Source organism: Protopterus annectens, chromosome 1.part1, assembly GCF_019279795.1.
Source record: "Protopterus annectens isolate FY-2018-M chromosome 1.part1, PAN1.0, whole genome shotgun sequence".
In the NCBI taxonomy this organism is placed as follows: Eukaryota; Metazoa; Chordata; order Ceratodontiformes; family Protopteridae; genus Protopterus; species Protopterus annectens.
In genome coordinates this window covers 1205816769-1205838904 of record NC_056726.1, presented here as the reverse complement: position 1 = coordinate 1205838904, position 22136 = coordinate 1205816769, and the positions used below count along the sequence as shown (strand labels likewise).

At 41.1% G+C, this 22136-nt stretch overlaps 1 protein-coding gene across 4 annotated transcripts in view; it reads right to left on the bottom strand.

The window, feature by feature from the left end:
• Window positions 1-22136, bottom strand: part of LOC122809252 (myosin-10-like) — a 3714157-nt gene that overhangs the window by 2023650 nt on the left and 1668371 nt on the right. For all 4 annotated transcript variants that reach the window (XM_044080584.1, XM_044080595.1, XM_044080606.1 and 1 more), the window contains one exon: window positions 12410-12562. In XM_044080584.1, the coding sequence (XP_043936519.1) occupies window positions 12410-12562 (153 nt within the window). The remainder of the gene's footprint in view (window positions 1-12409; window positions 12563-22136) is intronic.

Genomic DNA, 22136 nt, shown 5'->3' with positions numbered 1-22136 from the left:
CACAGTGAAAAACTTCTCTAAAGCAAATTTCATACTCCTCAAAACCGAGGTGGAATCCTTCAAAGCCCCCGGGCCTGTGGAAAATACGGCCCAGACTGCTGAATCCTTTATAAACGCATTCTATGAACACCTTCAGGAATGCATGGATCATGCGATCCCAAATAAAACCAAGGCCCAATCCTCTAAAGGCAGACGTCCTGTCTGGTGGACCCCAGCCATAAACAAACTATACACTAGAAGGAGGAAGCTACTACATGATAGAGCAAAATCCCAAAAAGGGAAGGCATCTCTGATCAGTATTAGCAAAAAACTACGGGCACTCATAAAATCATCTAAGGCCAGCTTCGAGAGAAAAATTGCACAGGACACTAAGGATAATCACAAGGCTTTCTTTAGTTATGTTAGGAACCTGGGTGGGAATTCCCAGATATGCTCAGAATTAGTCCAAAATGACAAAAAATACACCGAACCCACAGACATTGCCAACATCCTAGCTGACAGGTTCAGCGTAAACTTCTCCCCCCTCTCCCCACCAAAAGGGTGAATATCTATCCCAGCAGAGTGCTGCCCCCTGACATCTCATATGCTCAGGTAAGAGCCACCCTCTCCAAAGCAAAAAACACAGCATCAATGGGACCAGACGGTGTTCCGGGCTGCGTCCTACATGAACTCCAAGAAGAGCTAAACCCAAACATAAAACTACTGTTCAATCTCAGCCTTACTACAGGATATGTACCCAAAGAGTGGCATACAGCAACAGTGGTCCCTCTCCATAAAGGTGGTGCCTCAACGGATCCTGGAAACTATCGCCCCATAAGCCTGACTAGCCTTGGTTTGCAAAGCTATGGAAAGGATCATCATGGACCTCATAAATAAAGATATTGGGGACCTACAGACACTGGATCCTACCCGGTTCGGCTTTATTAAGGGCAGATCCTGCCTCTTAAACCTGGTTGATTTCTTTGAAACAGTCACCAAGGCCATTGACGAGGGGAAGATGGTCCACACAGCCTACCTGGACCTCGCAAAAGCTTTCGATACAATACCCCACTCGGGCATTATAGATAAGCTCACCAGCTTAAATATAAACCCCTATGTCACTAGATGGATTGCAAACTGGCTCAAGGACAGAACCCACATGGTTAGAATTGCTGGAGCCATGTCAGACTCCAAACCAGTTACAAGTAGTATCCCACAAGGCTCAGTCCTGGGACCTCTCTTGTTCGGTATATATTTCTAGGGAGGTACAGGCCAACACGGAAGGACTGTGGCTGACCAAGTTCGCAGATGACTGCAAACTGGGCGCCATAATCGACTCTCCAGCCGACACAAGCATCCTCCAAAAGGGCCTCATAGAAACAGACAACTGGTGCCAGAGCCATGGCCTCAAGCTAAATGCCAAAAAGTGTATAGTCATCCCCTTTGGCAAAAACAAAGTGCCCACAAATTACCACATAGGTGGTAATCCATTAAGTACAGAAGAAGTAATTAGGGACCTGGGGACCCAAGTTGATAGCAATCTCTCATTTGACAACCATGTGGCCAAAGTGGTTAGAAAAACATTTTATATAGCCCACCTAATCGTGAAGGGATTCACATCTAGATCAGGGGAGGTCATCGTGCCTCTTTACTCATCCCTCATCAGGCCCATAATTGAGTACAATGCCCCTTTGGGATGTACCTTACCAGACACCTGCAGCAACTGGAAAGACCCCAAAAGTACCTCACCAAGAGGATCAAAGGGCTCAAACAGATGCCATATGCTGCCCGGTTAAAGAAACTCCAGCTCTACTCAGTGGCATACCGCCTGTTCAGAGGCGATCTGTGCCTGATGTATAAAGCCATGTCCAACCCGGAATTAATGGACATGCTGCACCTCAGAAAATCCAAATCCCATCGAGCTACGCGCTCGAGAGACTTGAACCTCAGCACTGAAATAAATAGGACATGCTGGAGGGACAGATTCATAACCCAGAGGCTCCCTTCACTCTGGAATAAAATCCCAGTCCAGGTTAGGCAGAGTCCCTCATTGACTCTCTTCAAGAGGAATCTTGATGAATGGATGGGAGATCGTAGGTTTAACCCGGGTATCACTTCTGTGTCACTGTTAGACACAGGCACAGTATACTAACCTTGAAAAAGGGCATAGCAAAATAAACTTAAAATGGGTGGCGAAAGCCAAACACATTCTGGCTAGGCTTATAAATGCCCTAGGGCAGATAGCCTAGTATGAAGCTATGAACCTATGAACCTATTATCTTGGGGAGATTCAATGACTGCTTCCAGTTTGCAATCATTTGCAAACTTGGTCAGCCAAAAGCCTATGACATTAGCTTTAACATCCGAGAAGTAGATACCAAAGTGGAGTGGGCCCAGCAAACAGTCCTAAGGGACTCCACTGGTGATTGGACTTTTTGTGAAGGTAGCCTAACCATTTCTAACCTCCTAGGTACTATCAGTGAGCCAGCTAGCTATCCAGTGAGTTATAATGGGGTTTATACCTAGTTCCATAATTTTTTTGAAAATGCCAAAGTTGGGTATTGTACCAACTGCACAATTTCCCCCATCTACTACCTTAGTGACCTTTTCAAAGAAGTCCACCAGATTCAGTATGCATAACCTTCCTTTGACAAAGCTAAACTGGGATGGAGCCAGTGTCTGGGGATCTACTGTATCCTTGTTGATAATTTCCAAGACAATTCTTTCCATGGCTTTGCAAATAAGACTAGTCAGACTAATGGGTCTGTATTTTACAGGATCTATTGAAGGTTGTCCTTATAAAGGGGGATGACTACTGCAGTCCTCCATTCATGTAGCACAAAGCTTGTTTTAAGACCATAGTTAAACAGTGACTCCAGGGGTCCTGATAAGTCAGTTTAAACTACTCAGAAGGCATCCTGGGATGTTGATGGGGCATACTGAGGCTGTGTTCTTGGCTTCAGTGAGTGCAATCAGTAAATACTCCCTAGTTATAGCTGGAGGGGTCATGTTTGACGGTATTTTTGAGGAATAGGTTTGGGGTCAGAAGTAGGTAAAAGTGGAACTGAATTTGTCCAATAACAGGTTTGCTATACCGCCAGGCTCAGTGAATGTGGTACCATTAACCACCAGTTCAGCACACTGTTCTGTGCTGCCCTTGAGGTTTCTGACATAGCTGCAGAAAGCCTTACGTTTATCTTTCACTTGGGAGGCTATCTTAACCTCAAAGTTGGCTTTGCTTGACCTAATTAGCCCTCTTAGTTGCCCATTTACTCTGATGAGAGAGATTCTAATTTTAATGGAATTACTGCAGTAGTGGTGCTGCGGTAGCGTTGTCGCCTCACAGTAAGACGTTGTCCTGTTTGATTCTCAGCTAGAGCGTCTCCTGTGTAGAGACATGCGTGAATGGGCGTACCTTCGTTGAAGGTTGTGCATCAGGGCCGGCAACTTGGCACGTAAAAATCTACTGCCAAGCATTAGCAGACCGGAGTTCCGCTGTGGCGACCCCTAACTGAGAAAAGCCAAAAGACCTAACAACCGTTCCTGATTTTTGTCATTTTTTTTTTCCTTTTGTTGTACATCCTGTTGAACTTGGGATACCACCAGGGTGATATATTTCTAGGGCTAGTCCTGGGCTTACTTCTGGCGGGTACTGCAGCCTCTATGAAGTTTCTGATAGCAATTCAGCATAGGCTGCTGGGTTCCCTGAGTTTGGAAGAGCATTGAATTTTGACAATCCATCACTTAATTAAAACATTGCTAGTTTGCCTTGGAATAGTTCCTGTTACTGGTTTTAATGGGATAACGGAGTTGATTTTGATTTGGAAGGAGACAACTTTATGAACTGACCTTACCAGGTAGCATGAGACAATGGGGGTGGGGTATAGCATTCTCCCATATTTGTAAGCACAAGGTCAAGTTACTTTGAAGTCTCTACTGGGTGTATCCACTAGTTGCTCAAGGGCGTTTGTATTTACGAAGTCCAGGAATCTGTGTTCCTGTAGATTTAAGGCTGTGTAAGATTCCCAGTCTACTGAGGGGTAATTAAAGTCTCTCACGAGTAAGGTGTTTGATTGGATGGTAACTGTCTCCAGTAGGTCAAAATATGCAGTGTGAGCTTCTTGGTATATACATGGTGACCTATACCTGGCTAGGAAATGTTACAGGATTTTTGTATATGGTGATCTGCACGTGCAGGAACTCCAACACATCATTCTGTTTGACCACCCTAAAGGTATGTTTGTTAATGTTACACATTGAGACACTTCCTTCTTTAGACTTTGTCTGTGCAGCTACTGATCTAAAAGTGTGAAAGGCACTGAAACCTTGCACTGCCGGGATACTCTCGGAGACACAAACTGCAGGGTTTGATTCTCAGACAGGTTAATAGGCTAGGCTTAAAATGGCCCACAACAGCAGTTAACCTAGTACTAATCTACGAACCTATGTCTTTGTAGCTGCACGGATGTCCATATTCTTGAATGTGAGGAGGGCTTGGAGGAAGCATAGTTTTTTTGGTTAGGATCCTGTCATTGAGCAGTAACACCCTGAGGTTCAGTTGAGCTGATTTTGTTATGTTGTTAGGTTTGTCAATTTGGCATTGCCTAAAAAAGGCACTATGGGGGTGGATAAACTTTTAGCCAGTATTCCAAAGCCTAGAGGGGAGAGGTGCAGACCATCCTTGGCAAAGCAAGGTGGTCTGCTAACCACATCCTCCTAAGCTGACAAATACTGGATACCCTTTGAATGACACCAGAAAACAGTCAGTTGTTGAAATCAACTGCTTTTGCTCATATTGTGGCATCATCTTCAGTTATGGTAATATGCTGCTCAATGCTAGACAGATACCAGCCTGAGATACACAGTCTGAAAGCTCCAAAAAGTTTCTCTTCACATAGTCCAGGGAGGTACACCTTAGGTCATTTAAACCTACATGGACTATGATGGAATCATACTGGTACCTGAGGCGTAATGACTTGAGTGCATGCTTGAGTTGGTGGAGTCTGGTTCCAGATAACTAACAATTATCTTCTCCTTGTTCAGCCTGGCTAGAGGGGCATCTGTATATCTTACAATGGAGTTTCCTATGATGACAGTCCTGGAAAGTTTGTGTGTGTGTCCTAGGGCCTTCCTGTTTGGAGCTCCACTAAGAGTGACAGTATGAACGGCATTAGGTGGTGTTCTTTTCTGAGTGCCTTTAGGCTTGTTGAGACACAGCTCTGACAATGAGTGATCTAGGCAATCTTTGTTATGTAGGAAGATGCTTTTTAAGTACCTCAGCATATGCTAGTCCGTGTGTGTGTGTGTGTGTTGTGTACTATGTAAGGTGGGTGTTGTGTGCATGGCCTCAACAACCTGATGTGCCCTTGCATGCAAGACATTAGCCTCCAGTGTCATTGTATAAGTACACTGCTCACATAGTGTGCCTGCTTCTTCAAGGATTATGTGGTTGTCAAGAAACGTGGCAATTGCTACATTGTTTCAAAATGCTCATATTCACCAAGGTGGCTACAGAGAAATTAGGAAACTGCATATCCATACTGTCCAGTCCTTTTAATTGTGAGCTTCAAGAGGGTGGTGTATTGGGGAGAGAAGGCTAGTAAGAGTGCTTTTTTGGAGCAGATTATGCTACACAGTACTAAATTCTACTAACTTTAATGTTTACACAATGCTGAATTCAACTAAACTTGTAGGTATTGCCACTTGACTCCCAACCAGCTGCTCTATGTTTGTTGGTGCACAAGGTACTTGCACTATACTGTTGCTTTACAGGGTACAATTTTATGAACCATTCTTTCTAGTGTTTGCTACTGTACAGGGCACTGCTGAGCCATGCAAACGCACAAAATGTCCAGCAGCACAGAAAAAAAAAAACAGAAAACTAACTAATAAGCCCTCTGGCCAATAAAATGACAACACTATGAACCCTTTTGTTTATTTCCCAAAGAATCTAAGCCAGGCAAGCACCTACTTGCACAAAATGAATAAACCCAGTCCTATGTAAAAAACAAAATGCAGTAGAAGAGACTCAGAGGTGCAAAGCTATCACAAGCCACTTACTGTTCCTCACCTCTAGAAAGGCTGATATTTCAGGGAAGCTCACAGTGGAAGAGAAAGTACAGATGTCTAAGAACTTATCATAACATCAACCCTTTCCACTCACTTGAGCTTTGGGAATCACTCAACAGTTTGGAATACTGCAACAGTGATCTAAGGAAGGGCATAGTACAGTTGTGTAGAACTTACCATAACAGTAAATGTCCTATTGACCACTGTTGCAGTTTTCCTTCCCAAACATCCACCCCCCTTCTTTGTCTTTAACTTGGTTTTCCCTACCTCTCAAAGACCAAGAAGAGACATTCTCTGCCTTCTCCCCTCTTAGTTGACCTTAAATATCTTGTATCCTCAGGTGTCTCCAGGTCTCCCAGCTTTGAAATATTCTGAGGTTTTCACACTCATGCATCTGCTTATGTACCCTTATGCCTGCAGGCTCGACATATGTCATATGTACAGCTGTATGGAAGGTATTGGCTTTGGTACCCTGGCTGGACATCCAGGTTATTTGGCAAGATAACCCCAACAGTTTGGAATCCTAAAACAACGATCTAAAAAGAACATTCAAAGAGACTGTCTCATAGTTACTACAAAGGATTGTTTGCTAATGAGCTAATTCCTGTGCCAAGGGTAAAGGATCTGCATATTTCCATATTTTGTTGACCACTGTGTGACCTTTGGCAAGCCACTTAACCAGATTATGCTTTGGGAAAACTGGTAATTTGGGCTAAGCTTCTTAAATGTCTCCTAGATGGCATACTTAGTAAGTACATATGAAACTAAGATGTGACTGTTTGAAGCCACATCCGGAATCTACTAGTTCTTGTTTATGGCTTTCTAATCCATGGCATCTTTTAGAACTAGCCTCCAATATGCAGTCCTGGAAACAACAGGACTGTCACAGAATAACCTGTAACATCATAGGGGACTTCAGAGGGAGAAGGGAGCACTTTCTGACACTTAACCTTACCAAGAAGAAACAAACTCATCGGTGGTTGTGTCCTTCTACATTTGTCAATATCAACATCCTCTTCTGCGGATTCTCCATGAAGTCTTGTGAAGTGAGGCCAAAGACTGCATCTCTCAACAGGAAACCTAGAACAGCATTTCTCAGCTCATCTTTGAAAGAGGAAAGCCTGGGGCATACTATCCAGTACAGATACATACTAAATACTGCTGACCTGGCTAAAATATCAGTGTAATAAGAAAATGTGGCAGGCTATGAGGAAACACATGAAAGAACTGTGGCAAGGGATCAAGCAGACTTGCAAGATTCTGCACATCCTAATCTATATGGAAGGACTGAAACTAGGACTTCTGAGACAATTATTAGGTGTTCTAAGGCCCAAAGTGACAAAGAAAAATATTATCTTCCCTACTCTGTCCAAGAATTTGAATCCTTAACTAGAAGCAAGATTAATGGATGATGTAGACTCTGTGACCTACTTTGGACAACAGACATCATGTAAGGATCTGTCCAGGATGTATAGTGAGGATGTTACTCTACTCCACTGGACATTTCTAGAAGGCATTTGTCTTCTTAGGAGCAGAAGAACCTGGATGTTTCCTGCACACTTAACTAGCACCCAAGTTCTTTGAAAAGAATGTCTCAATGGTTTACATCACACTTTACCATTTAAAGTTTGTGCCTTTTCTCAGGCCACAGCAAAGGAACAAAAGGTACTCCACAGAAGATCTCATGAGGCTTAGGTTTGCTCCAAAACAAGGGTCACGGGAAGAAATAAGGAAGGGAGGTGTCACTATTACTGTACGTCTTTAGTACCCTTAAAATCATCCTCCCAAAAAAACTTGGGATAAGAAACAGTCTCCTACTCCTAACTTTAGCAAGGGAAGGCCTGCATTTACTTTGCTTGGAAGAGATGTGTGACTGAAGAGTAGACAGCCATCAGATGCCAGGCTCCTGGCACTTAGGGTCTCACATGTGAGAAAGAACCCACTCATAAGACATTTGTGAAGGGTCCTGCACAAGTGTATTTTACTTTCTATAACAATGTATTCCTGAAATTATGAGAATGTCATATAGTGCCTTCACTTCTGAAAACACCATGTGCAGTGAGGGCCTTCTATGCATGGAAACAGCAGAGGTCTCCTCCACCCTTGGCAGAGAATCTAGTTTGTATCGGGGGAGGCAAAGAGAGTACATAATCAGTGTTCTGAGTTTAAAGAACTCACACTGCTGAACTTGAACACTTGCCTAAATCAAGCAGGCCAGCTGCCACACTGTTCCACATACTTAATCATGGGGGGTATTAACCTCCCAGGACTTATTTCCCAAACATGGAGGTAGAGGTGATTGCATCAGTCAAGAATGTGTATGAGTTGAATCCCCATTAGTCAAGGGAAAGCATACAGAGTGCTAAGGAGCAGAAGCAGCATTTACAACATAAATGAAGTGGCTTTGGTTAATGTTAAGCCTCCTAATCTCTTGTCTTTTCCTTGTGCTGTATGGAATCAGATATGATACCACTGAGCTGGTGCACTCAAATGCTGCTATCCTGTCAGAGGTCAAGTAGGTCTCAATCTTCCTGTGATTTCTTCTACTGCCATCTGGACTACATCTCTGCCATATGTGGCATTCCTTCATGCTGTGCTCTCAGCCTGGGTAATAAAATAAGCACAGCTGCAGGTCACAGCCAGTGATATGGACACTGAAAACACACTTTGAAGATTTCAATACTGAAAGTAAGGACTCTGCTCTAAAACCAGGACTGAAACCCAAACTATAAAAGCTGAAGACAAGAAAAGGGGCTGGACATGGCCTACACGGACACTTGATCATCATGGTGTGCTAATGGAAGGCTACCCCCTAGCATCACCACCAAGCAAGTGAAATAGAATATGTGAGGAGTTTGGTGGAATGCATGACACTGGAAGAAAAAAAACCCTAACAGTTACCCTCTGCAGAGGGCCTTCAAAGCCTTTTGTTTGTAACCAGTGATGTATCCTCCTATATATACCAATGCCCAATTATCTTTCCTTACACTGCTTACTTGCCTTTATGCAACCTGATTTGTTTACCCTAGCTCTTTTCAATATTAACTGATGCTTCTCTGCAAAACACAGACTACTGTCCTAGGTTTTTGTTTTACAGATACATTATTTTGCATTTTGTTCCAGTCAATTAAATTTGCTGTTGTTTCTACTCCAAATGTTGACTAATTCTCCAAGCATTACTCTACATGTTGCTCCAGTAAATGTAAGTTGTAATGTTTCCAACAGTGCCACCAAGCTTTTCAAATCCTTATTCATCCTTCTACCCAGTCCTGCATATCACTGCAGTTTTATGTCAACAACTTCTATACTATCTGCAGTGTTACTTACTCAAGGCACTGTAAATGTCCAGCAACAATAGTGACCCCTACGTGTTATTCCACTGGATAACTAAGACATGTACTTAACATAATGACTGAATTACTTAAGCAGATCCACCCTGAGCCTGCCATCAGCTAACAAGCAGCTTGGGATCTAAAGTTTCCCAGGATACAAGTCCATCCCCTTTTATCCACAGTGCTCTGTATAAACAGCTTCCTAAACAGATCTATAACATGGCATGCAAAACAGATAGTACATAAATATCCACCTCTATATGAAGGGGGATGGTGGGCAGGCATGTTACTGAGGATAGAGTTACTCATCTAGCTTTGTCATTACAGTAAGTACATAACATCTGTGGTTGGCATAAGTAACTCCATCTTAGGTATCAGTAGGCAGAGCCCAAGCTGTTCTTCCAGGGTGGGCTCCCTCATGACAGCATACAAAAGTATATTAAATAATAATTGTGGTACCAAAGGAATACCTAGACCTAGTTGTCTATTACAATGTTCTGCAATAATATTCAGAATGTCTTCATAGATGCTACACTAATATCATCCAAAGCAGAATAATGGAAAAAGGCCCGACAGGTAGCCAGTGCTTTAGACTGTTCTCTAGGATTAGAAAGCAAGGGTTTAATAAATGTTTTGTAGTAGGAGTTAATGTAGTCTGTTAGTCATATGACTAACATAATCGTAGAGACTTTGCAACCAATGTTTTTTTGTTTGTTTGTTTTTTAACTATCCAAATCACTAAGAGTCTTTTCTGGCAAAATGTCCCCTGTCCACATAAAATCTAAGCCATCTGTGGACATCTATACACTGCAACAAATATTAATTTCTACTACAATAACCAGAAAAAAAGATAAAATAACATTCTGAAGTTAGAATCAGTGGCTACATTAGACAAGAAAGAATTGTCTGTATTTATGGACACCTTGTCTTTTTCCATGCCCAGATAAAAAGATTGAGATACAAGGCTTGCAATTATTAAACAATTAATCCTGATGACAAGAAAAAAATGGTTTGTATTTATGGACACCATGTCTTTTTCCAAGCCCAGGTAAAAAAAAAGACTGAAAGATAAAACTTGCAATTATTAAATAATTCTTCCTGATGAGAATGCCACTAGAAGGAGTTTTCCAGGATAAATATTTTAATTATGTTGAAGAAGTTGGTTCAAGCATTGGAAAATTTTTCTTTCTTTCAGAAGACCCTAAGAAAGAAAACTATCCTTGACTGGAGCTATAGTGAGAAGGGTACATTCACAGAACATTGATGCACACTTTCAAAGGCAAAGAACTGAAGCCTTGATGGAATCTGGAAACAGTAGCACAAGGAACTTTGATGGAAGACTAACTGAGGTCATTATCAAAAATATGAGGGATAATCCAAAACTGCATTTACAGCAGCAGAAAATGACCTAGTACACCTTGGAGGAAGCCAACATGGAAAATTAAGATCACTTACTTCTATAAGTTTTCCTTGTGTTAGTCTGCAGAAGTAAGTATCTGAACTAATCTAAAGAGGAAGGCCAGACCTCTAGCCGTTAGTGGAACTGCAGTGGCCATGCAGTTAGACATATGCAGTAGAGATATTAATGAAGGTTGCCAGATAAATGGGACACAGGCTCAGCACTGAGTCAGTGAAATACTGTGACTGCTGTGTATTTACTGGCTTATTTTTAGAAAGTATAAAGGTATTTAAACTGGAATTCATTTTTATGGAATTATCTGATGAAGTTCCTTAATTTTATTGGGACGAAAGTTCTTATACTTTGGGATTTTGTATACTGGATTTCAACATTAAAGCTGGTGGTTTTCAACATTAACGCTGAGTATGACTTTTTTTCCTGTGTGCTGTTCTGTTCTGGAATTTGTGGATTATCTGTTTGTTTCTTAGTTTGGTTTGTGGATTTGGGGTCCTGAAGGGGCCTTCCTTTGTATTAATAATAAGGAGATTGCAAAAAAAAATTCAGTTTTTGGTTTTCCATGGAGGCAATCTCTGCTTGACTTACAAAGCCATGTCTGACCCAGCTCTGTTAGAAATACTATATCTAAAGAAATCCCAATCCCTCCACACCACACACTCCAGAGACCTCAACCTCATGTCCACAATCAACAGAACATGCTAGAGGGACAGGTTCATAACCCAGAGACTGCCCATGCTATGGAACAGACTTCCCATACATGCTCAATGTCAAAGAGCATTTTATATTTTATTACAAACGGCATTTCACTAGTTACTTTTAGGTTCGACATTAGAGGGAGATTTGAAATGATTTATCTATTGTGCTAGCTTTTACACATTGAGCATTTTGCATTTTACTACAAATGGTTATACAACATGTTAATTTTAGGTTCGCCATTAGAGGGAGACAAGAAATGATTTATTTATTGAGTTAGGTTTTAACATTTTACATTTGTCATTATTTTTAATTGTTTGATAATTATTCATGACTTTTAAATTTAAGAAAGTTTTACAACATTTATATATTTACTACTTTCATTGATTAATGTTTACAAATATTTAGATAACATGATTTTATTTCTGAGCATTTTAATTAATTTAATGGTTCTCTTCTGATGACTGGTACTTTTAATTGGTTCTAAATAGGGTGTGTGTGTGTATATATATGACTATGTAGTGGTTGCTTTTCATTATCTGACGAAGTTGAAGACGAAAACGTTTTGTGTTATAAAAAGCGTTAGTGTGCGGAGTGAATAAACTGTTCGTGCTTTCTACATTGGTGTGGTGCTTTACTACAGTTTATTGGTTGCCCTGAGCACCATCTGTCCTTTTGTGATATAAATGGAAGAACTTGTAATATTCTGTACCACTATTCTGTTAAGTAATATCTAAAGTACAGGGGGATTTAAATATTAATAAGCAAAACAAAGAGAACTTATTAACACAGAATTTGAAGCCATATCAGTTTCTGAGTGACATCAGGCTGTTAATGTACAATATGAGAGGAAACCCTCTGCAAATGATAGTAAGCCAACATTGTTTGGGGCTAGATTCAAAATGTGCATTAAACTCACCTCAAAGATCTCAAAGCCAGCAATATCCAGGATACCTATAAAGGAAGCACCCTGCCTCTTGGTCCTATCCAAAGCCCTGTTGAGGCGATGTACCAGCCAGCGGAACAGTCGCTCATAGGTGGCCTTTGCCAGAGCCTCCACTGCAAAGTCAGCCTAAAAGAGAATCAAAAGGTAAATTAAAATCCCAATCCCTGATAATTACCAGTCATCTGCACAGAACAGCCTGCAATTAAGTCTTTGCCATCTAATTAAAACAATGTGGATTTAAGTTTCATTACCTCTACTTATAATTTTCACTTTTAACCGAACAATGCACAGCACTGGAAGAAATTTTAATGTGCTTTTGCATATTCCAACAGTGTATTTTTTAGTACTTGGTTTATCCAGTTAGATACAACAGAACCTTTGTGCAATGTATCTCTTCTTTCAGATAAAAATTGTTATAATGAAATTACACAGACTGCACAAGTTAGTACTCTCCAGTTATCGGTCAAATATAATACATTTGTTTTCAATGATAAAGTTAAAAAAAAAAATAACTTAAGTGCAAGCATTAAAAATTGTCAATACAAATTCAGAGAAATGGTCAAAATACAACAATATAACATGTCAAAGGTAAGGCTACTTGTCAATGTGCGCACACAGATCCATGACCACTGAGTCAACTCTTAGAGGTGTATTATCAACATGGTAATTAGCCGGGATGGTTGATTTCCAAAAGGATACAATTATGCATTTCTTAACATGGAGTTTAAGACCATGACTTTGGCACCATTTCTTAGTTGGAGAGAAACCTTCCTGAAGAATGTTAGTGTCTGCAGGGCAGCTGATGATAATGCCTAGCTTGTAGTCATCTGCAAACTTAGTCAGCCATAAACCTTCAGCATTTGCACTTTTTAACTGTTCAGAGTTATACACTGTCTTAATTTTTGCTTGACTGAATTATTTATATATATTTGCTGGCATTGTTTTCTGATCTAAACTGGTTTTCTCTCCGCCTATTCCTGTAGTGTTCTTAAAGTTGGTAAAACTGGTCTAACAGCTTTTGTGCTATCTGATTGTTTCAAGGCTTGCTGGTATAAAAATAGTCCCTGTTTGTAAATTGCTGAATACCATTTCCTAAAATCTCATTGTGTTCTGACTGAAAGTGCTTCTCAAACAATCTGAAAATAGAGCTAATAAGTATATTTTTTGGCACTTTTTAACTGTTCAGAGTTCTGCACTGCCTTAATTTTTGCTTGACTGAATTATTTATATATTTGCTGGCATTGTTTTCTGATCTAAACCAGTTTTCTCTCCCCCTACTCCTGTAGTGTTCTTAAAGTTGGTAAAACTGGTCTAACAGCTTTTGTGCTATCTGATTGTTTCAAGGCTTGCTTGTATAAAATGAGTCCCTGTTTATAAACTGCTGCATACCATTGCTAGAATCTCCTTGTGTTCTGCCCGACAGTGCTTTTCAAACAATCTGGAAATAGAGCTGTTAAGTATATTTTTTGGCACTTTTTAACTGTTCAGAGTTCTGCACTGTCTTAATTTGCTGGCATTGTTTTCTGATCTAAACTGGTTTTCTCTCCCCCTATTTATTGCAATCATATTGAGTTTTAAACTGTGCACTGTTGTCCTTTTACTGTATTTGCTGTTGCTAAGTGTTTTCTCCGTTTACCTGTAAAAAAGAAGAAAAGAAAAAATCTAGCTTGTTTGCCTCTATTCCCACCTTTTTCTTAACCAGTAGAGTCCAGTTACAGATTTTGCTGTATTCAGGACTGTTTTCGTAGTTTCTGAGTGCCCCATACCTTTTTGTGATCGAGGGAAGCCTTTCCACCTATCAGTGAGAGTGGTAAGCACTGGGCAGCCTATCAGTCGCAAGAGGAGTGGTTTCAAACTCAAAAATTGTACCTTATTGGCCATTTGGGTAGCATTTCTATCCCTTTTAACTTTCTGCCTTAAAACCCTGTGTTTGTGCAGTTTTTGCCCTTGTTTAAGCTCCGTGCATCCCCTTCTGGCATTCTAAAGCCTACAAGAGCAGCAGAGAGAACAAAGAGAGACTTTTTTGATTCAATCTAAGTATCACTGCTTTATCTGCCTACATTACTGCTTACTGCACTTGTTCTGCCACTTTTCCCCCTAAATTCAACTGCATTTATTGTAATTTTAGCTACACACGCAAGTGTGCTAGCCTGTACTGTGTTTTAAGTGTTTCCTTGCCTTTTATTGCAATCGTAGTGAGTTTTAAACTGTGCAATGTTGTCCTTTTACTGTATTTGCCCTAAGTGTATTCTCCATTTACCTGTAAAAAAGAAAACAAAAATCTAGCTTGTTTGCCTTTCTTCCTGCCTTTTTCTTAACCAGTATAATCCAGTTAGAGATTCTGCTGTATTCAGAACTGTTTTCATAGTTTCTGCAGTGCCCCATACTTTTCTGTGATCGAAGGAAGCCTTTCCACCTATCAGTAAGACTGGTAAGCACAGGGCAGCCTATCAGTCGCAAGAGGAGTGGCTTCAAACTCAGAAATTGCAGCTTATTGGCCATTTGGGCAGCATTTCTATCCCTTTTAACTTTCTGCCTTAAAAACCTGTGTTTGCACAGTATTTGCCCTTGTTTAAGCTCTGTGGATCCCCTTCAGGCATCATAAAGCCTACAAGAGCAGCAGGGAGGACAAAGAGAGACTTGTTTGATTCAATCCAAGTATTACTGCTTTACCTGCTTATATTACTGCTTACTGCACTTGTTCTGCCATTTTTTCGCCCTAAATTCATCTGCATTTATTGAAATTTTAGCTACACATTTAAGTGTGCTAGCCTGCACTGTGTTTTAAGTATTTGCTTGCCTTTTACTGCAATCATAGTGAGTTTTAAACTGCACACTGTTGTCCTTTTACTGTATTTGCCCCTGCTAAGTGTATTCTCCATTTACCTGTAAAAAAGAAAAAAAAATAGCTTGTTTGCCTTTCCTACTGCCTTTTTCTTAACCAGTATAATCCAGTTACAGATTCTGCTTTATTCAGAACTGTTTTCATAGTTTCTGAGTGCCCCATACCTTTCTGTGATCGAGGGACACCTTTTCACCTATCAGTAAGAGTGGTAAGCACAGGGCAGTCTTATCAGTCACAACAGGAGTGGCTTCAAACTCAGAAATTGTAGCTTACTGGCCATTTGGGCAGCATTTCTATTCCTTTTAACTTTCTGCCTTAAAAACCCATGTTTGCACGTTTTTTGCCCTTGTTTAAGCTCTGTGGATCCCCTTTTGGAATCCTAAAGCCTACAAGAGTAACAGAGAGGACAAAGAGAGACTTTTTTGATTCAATCTTAAGTATCACTGCTTTACCTGCTTATATTACTGCTTACTGCACTTGTTCTGCTATTTTTTTCTGCCCAAAATTCAACCGCATTTATTGTAATTTTAGCTACAGACTCAAGTGTGCTAGCCAGCACCACATTTTCTTGCCTTTTATTGCAGTCGTAGTGAGTCTTAAACTGTGCACTGTTGTCCTTTTACTGTATTTGCCCTCGCTAAGTGTATTCTCCATTTGCCTGTAAAAATGGGGGAAAAAAATAAACTAGCATGTTTGGCTTTCTTTCCACCTTTTTCTTAACCAGTATAGTCCAGTTACAGATTCTGCTGTATTCAGAACTGTTTTCATAGTCTGAGTGCCCCGTACCTTTTTTGTGATCAAGGGAAGCCTTTCCGCCTATCAGTGAGAGTGTTAAGCACTGAGCAGCCCATCAGTCGTAAGAGGAGTGGTTTAAAACTTGGAAATTGTAGCTTATTGGCCATTTGGGCAGCATTTCTATGCCTTTTAACTTTCTCCCTTAAAAACCCATGTTTGCTCGTTTTTTTACCTTGTTTAAGCTCCATGGATCCCCTTTTGGCATCCTAAAGCCTACAAGAGCAGCAGAGAGGACAAAGAGACACTTTTTTCTGATTCAATCTAAGTATCACTGCTTTACCTGCTTATATTACTGCTTACTGCACTTGTCCTGCCATTTTCTCGCCCTACATTCACCTGCATTTATTGTCATTTTAGCTACACACTCAAGTGTGTTAGTCATTACTGTGTTTTAAGTGTTTGCTTGCCTTTTATTGCAATCATAGTGAGTTTTAAACTTTACACTGTTGTCCTTTTTGTGCTCGGTAAGTTTATTCTCCATTTACCTGTAAAAAAGAAAATAAAAAACAAAAAAAAAAATCTAGCTTGTTTGCCCTTCTTCCTGCCTTTTTCTTAACCAGTAGAGTCCAGTTACAGATTCTGCTATATTCAGGACTGTTTTCGTAGTTTCTGAGTGCCCCATACCTATTTGTGATCGAGGGAAGCCTTTCCACCTATCAGTGAGAGTGGTAAGCACTGGGCAGCCTAACAGTCGCAAGAGGAGTGGTTTCAAACTCAGAAATTGTACCTTATTGGCCATTTGGGTATCATTTCTACGCCTTTTAACTTTCTCCCTTAAAAACCCATGTTTGCTCGTTTTTTGACCTTGTTTAAGCTCCATGGATCCCCTTTTGGCATCCTAAAGCCTACAAGAGCAGCAGAGAGGACAAAGAGAGACTTTTTCTGATTCAATCTAAGTATCACTCCTTTACCTGCTTATATTACTGCTTACTGCACTTGTTCTGCCATTTTCTCGCCCTAAATTCACCTGCATTTACTGTAATTTTAGCTACAAACTCAAGTGTGCTAGTCTTTACTGTGTTTTAAGTATTTGCTTGCCGTTTATTGCAATCATAGTGAGTTTTAAACTTTGCACTGTTGTCCTATTTGCGCTCGGTAAGTTTATTCTCCGTTTACCTGTAAAAAAGAAAATAAAAAACAAAAAAAAAATCTAGCTTGTTTGCCTTTCTTCCTGCCTTTTTCTTAACCCGTATAGTCCAGTTACAGATTTTGCTGTATTCAAGATTGTTTTCGTAGTTTCTGAGTACACCATACCTTTTTGTGACCGAGGAAAGCCTTTCCGCCTATCTGTGAGAGTGGTTGTAGCTTATTGGCCGTTTGGGCAGCATTTCTATCCCTTTTAACTTTCTGCTTTAAAAACCCGTGTTTGTGTGGATTTGCGCATTGGGCAGAACCACTAAGTAACCTTCAAATTTTCCCTTAAATATTGGTTACAGAAACAGAGCATAGGCTCACTCAGGGGTCCCCAGCACATAAGAAACAAAAAAATGCTGACCACCCCTTAGGCGAAACATAGGTGTGGGAGAAAACATCACAAACGTGAAGAATTTGGAAACACTGTTGCAAATGATAATTCCAAAGTAGCAGAATGCTCAAATGTACTCAACATTTCCTCTGTAACACTATCTGAAACTGCTATTAAACTATTAAACAAGGGATTAACATATGTTCCTGGTTTCTATGTTTATGAAGACAGTATTGTGAAAGATGTCTTGTCATTTTGTAGACTGTTGAATTTAAAATTATATTTTGGTCAACAGGGTGACTCAAATATCTACCAATTTTCATTTAAAAAAATCTACTTTTCAGCCCCCTATGGACAAATATGTGTCCATCTTTCAACAATCAGTTCTTAAAGATCTACACTTTCATGGATATGAATCCCGGATGTTGGGTCACAACTTGTCTGGAGTGGAACAACAAGCCCTTAGGGAATTAAAAAAATAATCATAATATAGTCATTATTCCTGCCGATAAAGGAGGAGCAGTTGTAGTTATGGATATAGATTACTACTTATCAGAGGCCCATAGACAGCTCCAGAATGGGATACACTACATGCTAATGCCTCTTGACCCAACCAAACAATTAAAAAGGATATTGATTCCTTTTTGAAGTTGGCAGCTGAGGAAGGTATTATTAGTACATCAGTTCTTGAACATCTTACAGTTGAGGATCCCTAGAAACAGACATTATATCTGCTACTTAAAATTCATAAAAACTTGCAAAAACCACCTGGAAGATCAATAGTTTCTGGTATGGGGTGGCTTACGGAACCTTTATCAGGATTCCTCACTAAATATCTACAGCCCCTTCTGACTATGGTCAGATCCAGGATTAAGGACACAACAGAATTTCTGAGGATCCTAAGTGACACTCAATTAGAACCAGATTGGTTAATGTGTTCATTGGATGTCACGGCGTTATATACTAATATTCCACACTAGGCTGGGCTGGAGGCTTTAGAATATTGGCTTAACAAAGCAGACATTTATCCACCAGGATTTAACACTCTACTTATTTTGTATTGTGCCGGTCCCAAGCCCGGATAAATGGGGAAGGTTGCGTCAGGAATGGCATCCGGTGTAATATTTTGCCAAATCACACATGCAGACAACAGTACAGATATACATACCGGATCGGTCGAGGCCCGGGTTAACAACGACCGCCACCAGTACTGTTGGCCAACAGGGTGCTGGTGGAAATTGGGCTACTGTTGGCCGAAGGAGGAGAAGAGGGGGAAGGCATGCCTGAAGGCAGGTAAAGGTTAGGACTGTGACAGTGAGGGTCGGAACTTTGAATGTTGGCAGTATGACTGGTATAGGGAGAGAGCTAGCTGATATGATGGACCGAAGGAAGGTTGGTGTATTGTGTGTGCAAGAGACCAGATGGAAGGGGAGCAAGGCTAGGTGTATCGAAGGCTGTTTCAAATTGTTTTACCATGGTGTGGATGGGAGGAGAAATGGCGTAGGCATTATCCTGAAGGAACAGTATGCTAAGAGTGTTTTGGAGGTGAAAAGAGTGTCTGATAGAGTGATGTTTATGAAGCTGGAAATTGATGGTTTAATGATGAATGCTGTTAGTGCATATGCTCCACAAGTTGGGTGTGTGATGGATGAGAAAGAAAAAGTTTGGAGTGAGCTGGATGAAGTGGTGATGACTGTACCCAAGGGTGAGAGACTGGTGATTGGAGCAGATTTCAATGGGCATGTTGGTGAAGGGAACAGAGGGGATGAGGAAGTAATGGGTAGGTATGGTGTTAGGCAAAGGAATGCTGAAGGTCAGATGGTAGTGGATTTTGCAAAAAGGATGGACATGGCTGTGATGAATACGTATTTTTACAAGAGGGAGGAGCATAGGGTGACATACAAGAGTGGAGGAAGATGCACACAAGTGGATTATATCTTATGTAGAAGGGCCAGTCTGAAGGAGATTGGAGACTGTAATGTGGTGGCAGGGGAAAGTGTAGTTAGGCAGCATAGGATGGTAGTTTGTAGGATGACATTGGTGATCAAGAAGAGGAGGATGAGTGTGAGGGCAGCACCAAGGATCAAATGGTGGAAATTGAAAAAGGGTAATTGTGAGGTGATGGTCAGGGAAGAGTTAAGACAGGCACTGGGTGGCAGTGAAGAGTTACCAAATAGCTGGGTAACTACAGCAGAGCTAGTAAGAGAGATGGCTAGAAAGGTGCTTGGTGTGACATCTGGAAAGAGGAAGGAGGACAAGGAGACCTGGGGGCGGAATGAAGAAGTACAGGAGAGTATACAGAGAAAAAGATTGGCAAAGAAAAAGTGGATTGTCAGAGAGATGAAGAAAGTAGACAAGAGTATAAGCAGATGAGGTGCATGGCAAAGAGAGAGGTGGCGAAGGCTAAGGATAAGGCGTATGAAGAGTTGTATAAAAGGATGGACACTAAGGAGGGAGAAAAGGACCTGTACCGATTGTCTAGGCAGAGGGACTGAGCTAGTAAAGATGTGCAGCAGGTAAGGGTGATAAAGGATAATGAGGGGAAATGTACTCACAAGCGAGGAGGGTGTGTTGAGCAGATGGAAAGAGTACTTTGAGGGGCTGATGAATGAAGAGAATGAGAGGGAGAGAAGGTTGGATGATGTGTGGATAGTGAATCATGAAGTGCAGTGGATTAGCAAGGAGGGAGTAAGTATAGCTATGAAGAGGATGAAGAACGGAAAGGCTGTTGGTCCACATGACATACCTGTGGAAGCATAGAGGTGTTTAGGTGAAATGGCAGTGGAGTTTTTAACTAGATTGTTTAATGAAATCTTGGAAAGTGAGAGGATGCCTGAGGAATGGAGAAAAGGTGTTTTGGTACCGATTTTTAAGAATAAGGGTGATGCGCAGAGCTGTAGTAACTACAGAGGGATTAAATTGATCAGTCACAGCATGAAGTTATGAGAAAGAGTAGTGGAAGCTAGGTTAAGAAGAGAGGTGATGATTAGTGATCAGCAGTATGGTTTCATGCCAGGAAAGAGCACTACAGATGCGATCTTTGCTCAGAGAGTGTTGATGGAGAAGTACAGAGAAGGTCAGAAGGAGTTGCATTGTGTCTTTGTGGATTTAGAGAAAGCATACGACAGGGTGCCTAGAGAGGAGTTGTGGTATTGTATAAGGAAGTTGGGAGTGTCAGAAAAGTATGTAAGAGTGGTACAGGATATGTACGAGGGTAGTGTGACAGCGGTGAGGTCTTCAGTGGGAGTGACGGATGCGTTTAAGGTGGAGGTGGGATTACATCAAGGATCAACTCTGAGCCCTTTCTTATTTGCAATGGTGATGGACAGGTTGACAGACAAGATCAGACAGGAGTCCCCGTGGACTATGATGTTTGCAGATGACATTGTGATCTGTAGTGAGAGTAGGGAACAGGTGGAGGAGACCCTGGAGAGGTGGAGATATGCTCTAGAGAGAAGAGGAATGAAGGTCAGCAGGACTAAGACAGAATATACGTGTGTAAATGAGAGGGAAGTTAGAGGAATGGTAAGGATGCAGGGAGTAGAGGTGGCGAAGGTGGATGTGTTTAAATACTTGGGATCAACAGTTCAGAGTAATGGTGAGTGTGGAAGAGAGGTGAAGAAGAGAGTACAGGCAGGATGGAGTGGGTGGAGAAGAGTGTCAGGAGTGATTTGTGACAGACAAGTACCAGTAAGAGTGAAAGGGAAGGTCTATAAGAGGGTAGTGAGACCAGCTATGTTATATGGGTTGGAGACAGTTTCATTGACAAAAAGGCAGAAGTCAGAGCTGGACATGGCAGAGTTAAAGATGTTAAGATTTGCACTGGGTGTGACGAGGATGGACAAAATTAGGAATAAGTATATCAGACGGTCAGCCCAGGTTGAAAGGTTTGGAGACAAAGCCAGAGAGGCAAGATTACGTTGGTTTGGACATGTGCTGAGGAGGGATGCAGAGTATATTGGGAAAAAGATGCTAAGGATGAAGCTGCCAGGTAACAGGAAAAGAGGAAGGCCTAAGATATGGTTTATGGATGTGGTGAGAGAGGACATGCAGGTGATTGGTGTGACAGAGCAAGATGCAGAGGACAGGAAGAAATGGAAACAACTGATCTGCTGTGGTGACCCCTAACAAGAGCAGCCGAAAGAAGAAGAAGACTTATTTGTATGGCAGAGCATGTTCTAACTAAGAATGTGTTCTATTTCCAACAAGAATGTTACTGGCAAGTCCGTGGTACAGCTATGGGAGCATCCTTTGCCCCCACATACGCTGATCTGTTTCTGGGCTGTTTTGAGGAATTCCTTATATATGATACATCACACAATATTTTTCAGGGGGACATGGATATTTGGTGGCGGTACCTGGACGACTGTTGGATGGTCTGGCGGGCGGACACGGAATATCTTTTGGAATTTGTCCAATACCTCAATGAAAACAAGTTAGGTAATGAATTTACGCTCAATATGCACTACCAAGAAATTCATTTTCTTGATGTCAAAATCTGTAGAATCCAGGACCACACTCTGTCGACCCAGGTCTTCCGCAAATATCCAGAGTATAACAGCCTTTTACAGGCAACTAGTTTACTCCCTGATCAT